The sequence below is a fragment of the Drosophila hydei genome, unplaced genomic scaffold (assembly GCF_003285905.1).
Source record: "Drosophila hydei strain 15085-1641.00,03,60 unplaced genomic scaffold, DhydRS2 tig00000082-arrow-arrow-pilon, whole genome shotgun sequence".
NCBI classification, from domain to species: Eukaryota; Metazoa; Arthropoda; class Insecta; order Diptera; family Drosophilidae; genus Drosophila; species Drosophila hydei.
In genome coordinates this window covers 17,270-20,267 of record NW_022045661.1, presented here as the reverse complement: position 1 = coordinate 20,267, position 2,998 = coordinate 17,270, and the positions used below count along the sequence as shown (strand labels likewise).

The 2,998-nt window shown below is 43.7% G+C and overlaps 1 protein-coding gene across 1 annotated transcript; it reads right to left on the bottom strand.

Moving 5' to 3' along the window:
* Positions 1–710: 710 nt before the first annotated feature.
* Positions 711–1,497, bottom strand: LOC111592805 (general odorant-binding protein 56h). Its single transcript, XM_023305217.2, has 2 exons — positions 1,281–1,497; positions 711–1,187 (listed from the first exon to the last, which is right to left on the bottom strand). Exons 1-2 carry the CDS (start codon positions 1,335–1,337, stop codon positions 837–839), a joined length of 408 nt encoding a protein of 135 aa, XP_023160985.1. The 5' UTR covers positions 1,338–1,497; the 3' UTR covers positions 711–836.
* Between the last annotated feature and the right edge of the window lie 1,501 nt (positions 1,498–2,998).

The window sequence follows — 2,998 nt, the reverse complement described above, 5'->3', positions numbered from 1 at the left end:
ATGATTTATTAGCGGTAATTGGTGTCACAATGTTCCAAAGAAAATGAAAAGGATTGCCATATCCCATTGCCCATGGCCATGACCAGCTTCTTCAGCTACAACATCCCGCATTCCCAGTGGCCCCCTCCCACTCGCAGCGTTGTTTTAATTATCTTGATTTTAAACTTATTAAAATTGACAAATGATATTCGTAGACAACATCGCGCTGCTGTCTTGCAGGAAACAGGTTGTCAATGGCTGCTTCCTAGAACTCTGTGACTCTTGATAAATCACATTGAGGTAGATTCCATTGGGGACCATCATCATCCACGGCAACAGTTCGTGGGGGATTTTCATAAGGCATTGGTCAGTGGCATTCTCAGTGCTGTCATCTGGCTGGGATGATGGAACACACCTTGTGCGCAGAACTCGTTGATCTCTCACAATACGAAGCACAACGATAACATTTGAGATTAACAAATGCCAGATTAGAATACACAATTCCAAGCTATTCAGTCACAGGTAGATCTCCATCAGAATCAGTCTATACCTTTGTGTAAAATCGTTCTATACGCTATGTTAAGGAACAGCTAAAATTGAAAATTGTTAAACAAAATGAAAAAATATTAATTTGAGATCCGTTGCAATTCCCAGTGCTTCGCCTTTCACTTTCACTGAATTTGTATTGAAATTCCGATCATAATTAATCTAATTTGAAACACTTTCGCGCTTTTGCTGCCCAACACCAAAATATTTAATACATTATACAAAGATACACGTAACGAACATTTATTGAACATTTATCAAACACCTCCGAGCACGGCTGATTTAAATGTATTATGCAAGGATAACTCTGTTTAGTGGCTGCCCATGACGGCCTTGTGCTCCTTGAGGCACATGAAGATCTTGAATGCGGTATCGCAATCGTTGGAGCCTTTAATATTTTTGCAGGCATTCACACCGGATGTGATTTCGCTCATTCTATCCTTCATTTGTGGCACGTTCTTCAAGGTGTCCAGCAGAGCGTCCGCATTTAATTGTCCATTGACTAGATGACCCTGTTTCTCCATCAGACACTTCGCATAACATTTGAGATTCTCATTGGCATTACCGTTCATGCCATTGCTCATGAACGCCTTCAGCTCGGCCTCCGTTAATTTCGTCTCGTCCATGCACTGTTTCATTAGCTGCTGGAAATTCGGATTGCACTGCAAACAGCAAACGGCAATTGGCAAATAGCAAATGAAAGCTTCAATTGAACTGGGTTTGCTACACTAAGGTTAGTAGTCGGATGAAGTTACCTGGACAGCCGATATAGCGATGACTAGCAGAGTTGCTGCACATAGGGTTGCCTTCATTTTGATCTGATCTGTTGTTACAGCTGGGACTGTTGTGGATAAACTGACGAAACTCTGCTCTGTTTTTATAGGGTCCCCTGAACAACAACTGAGTGCAATTAAGGCAATTACAGTTTTTGCAACTAGTTCACAATTTGATTACGCACAATGCATCACTTGTTTCGTAATCGAATTTCGCTATGAAATACCCTGTTTTTTCACATTGGGTAAAAGGGCACAGACAGCACAGAAGGGAAGGGCAGGCGGAAAGGGGCAGGAACGACAAGGAGCGAGACGAGGCGCAGCAAAGAAGAGGCCGAGGGAGGGAAGGACACGGGGAAAGAAGAGGAGGGGGGGGGGAACGGGGGGGGAACAGACAAGAGAGGGAGAGAAAGAGGGAGAGGGAGAGGGAGAGGGAGAGGAGGGGGAGAGGGAGAGGGGAGAGGGAGAGGGAGGAGGGAGAGGGAGAGGGAGAGGGAGAGGAGAGGGAGAGGGAGAGGGAGAGGGAGAGGGAGAGGGAGAGGGAGAGGGAGAGGGAGAGGGAGAGGGAGAGGGAGAGGGAGAGGGAGAGGGAGAGGGAGAGGGAGAGGGAGAGGGAGAGGAGAGGGAGAGGGAGAGGGAGAGGGAGAGGGAGAGGGAGAGGAGAGGAGAGAAGAGGGAGAGGGAGAGGGAGAGGGAGAGGGAGAGGGAGAGGGAGAGGGAGAGAAAGAGGGAGAGGGAGAGGGAGAGGGAGAGGGAGAGGGAGAGGGAGAGGCAGAGGGAGAGGGAGAGGGAGAGAAAGAGGGAGAGGGAGAGGGAGAGGGAGAGGGAGACGGAGAGGGAGAGGGAGAGGGAGAGGGAGAGGGAGAGGGAGAGGGAGAGGGAGAGGAGAGGGAGAGGAGAGGGAGAGGGAGAGGGAGAGGGAGAGGGAGAGGAGAGGGAGAGGGAGAGGGAGAGGGAGAGGGAGAGGATAGGAGATGGAGAGGTATATTTAGAGGTAGGTATATGTAGAGTGTGAGAGTTATATTGAGATGTATATTGATGATGTGAGAGGTTAGAGTAGAGTAGATATATGATAGTATAGTATATTTAGATTTATATTGATATTTATATTATTTATATTTATATTTATATTTATATTTATATTTATATTTATATTTATATTTATATTTAGTTATATTTATTTTTATATTTATATTTATATTTATATGTATATTTATATTTATATTTATGTTTATATTTATATTTACACGGTTACAGGTCATTCATTCAGTCGCATATTATCAAAATTTGTTTTATTTTTAACTTTGTAATTAGATTTTAGTTAAAACTAACAGCTATATCTATGACGCAATACATCTGTCGGCGACTGGGATTGTATAACACGGGACGCACTCACACACACACACACACCCACACACTCACACACATACTCACGCATACACAACAGCAATTAAATTATTAATGTATTGTTCTGTGTATGTCTGTGTGTGTAATTGTAGCTTTTGTTTAAGCCTTTGTCTAAATTATTCAACTAGACGAAAATTACAAATTTGTTGTGCGCTTTTTACACTTGACCAACAAATCCGCAGATAATTTAAATGTTGCTCTCAAATGCCTAACCAATGACAATTGCAGATTTTTTGGCCAAGGCCTAATTAAATAATCACCAAATTATCAGAGCCCCTCCGCCTGCCTCTGTT

Excerpts from the sequence above, each read along its gene's own strand:
- LOC111592805 (XM_023305217.2), bottom strand. The coding sequence starts at position 1,337 with ATGAAGGCAACCCTATGTGCAGCAACTCTGCTAGTCATCGCTATATCG. Across the intron at positions 1,188-1,280 it reads TCGCTATATCGGCTGTCCAG|TGCAATCCGAATTTCCAGCA; the intron begins GTAACTTCATCC and ends TGCTGTTTGCAG.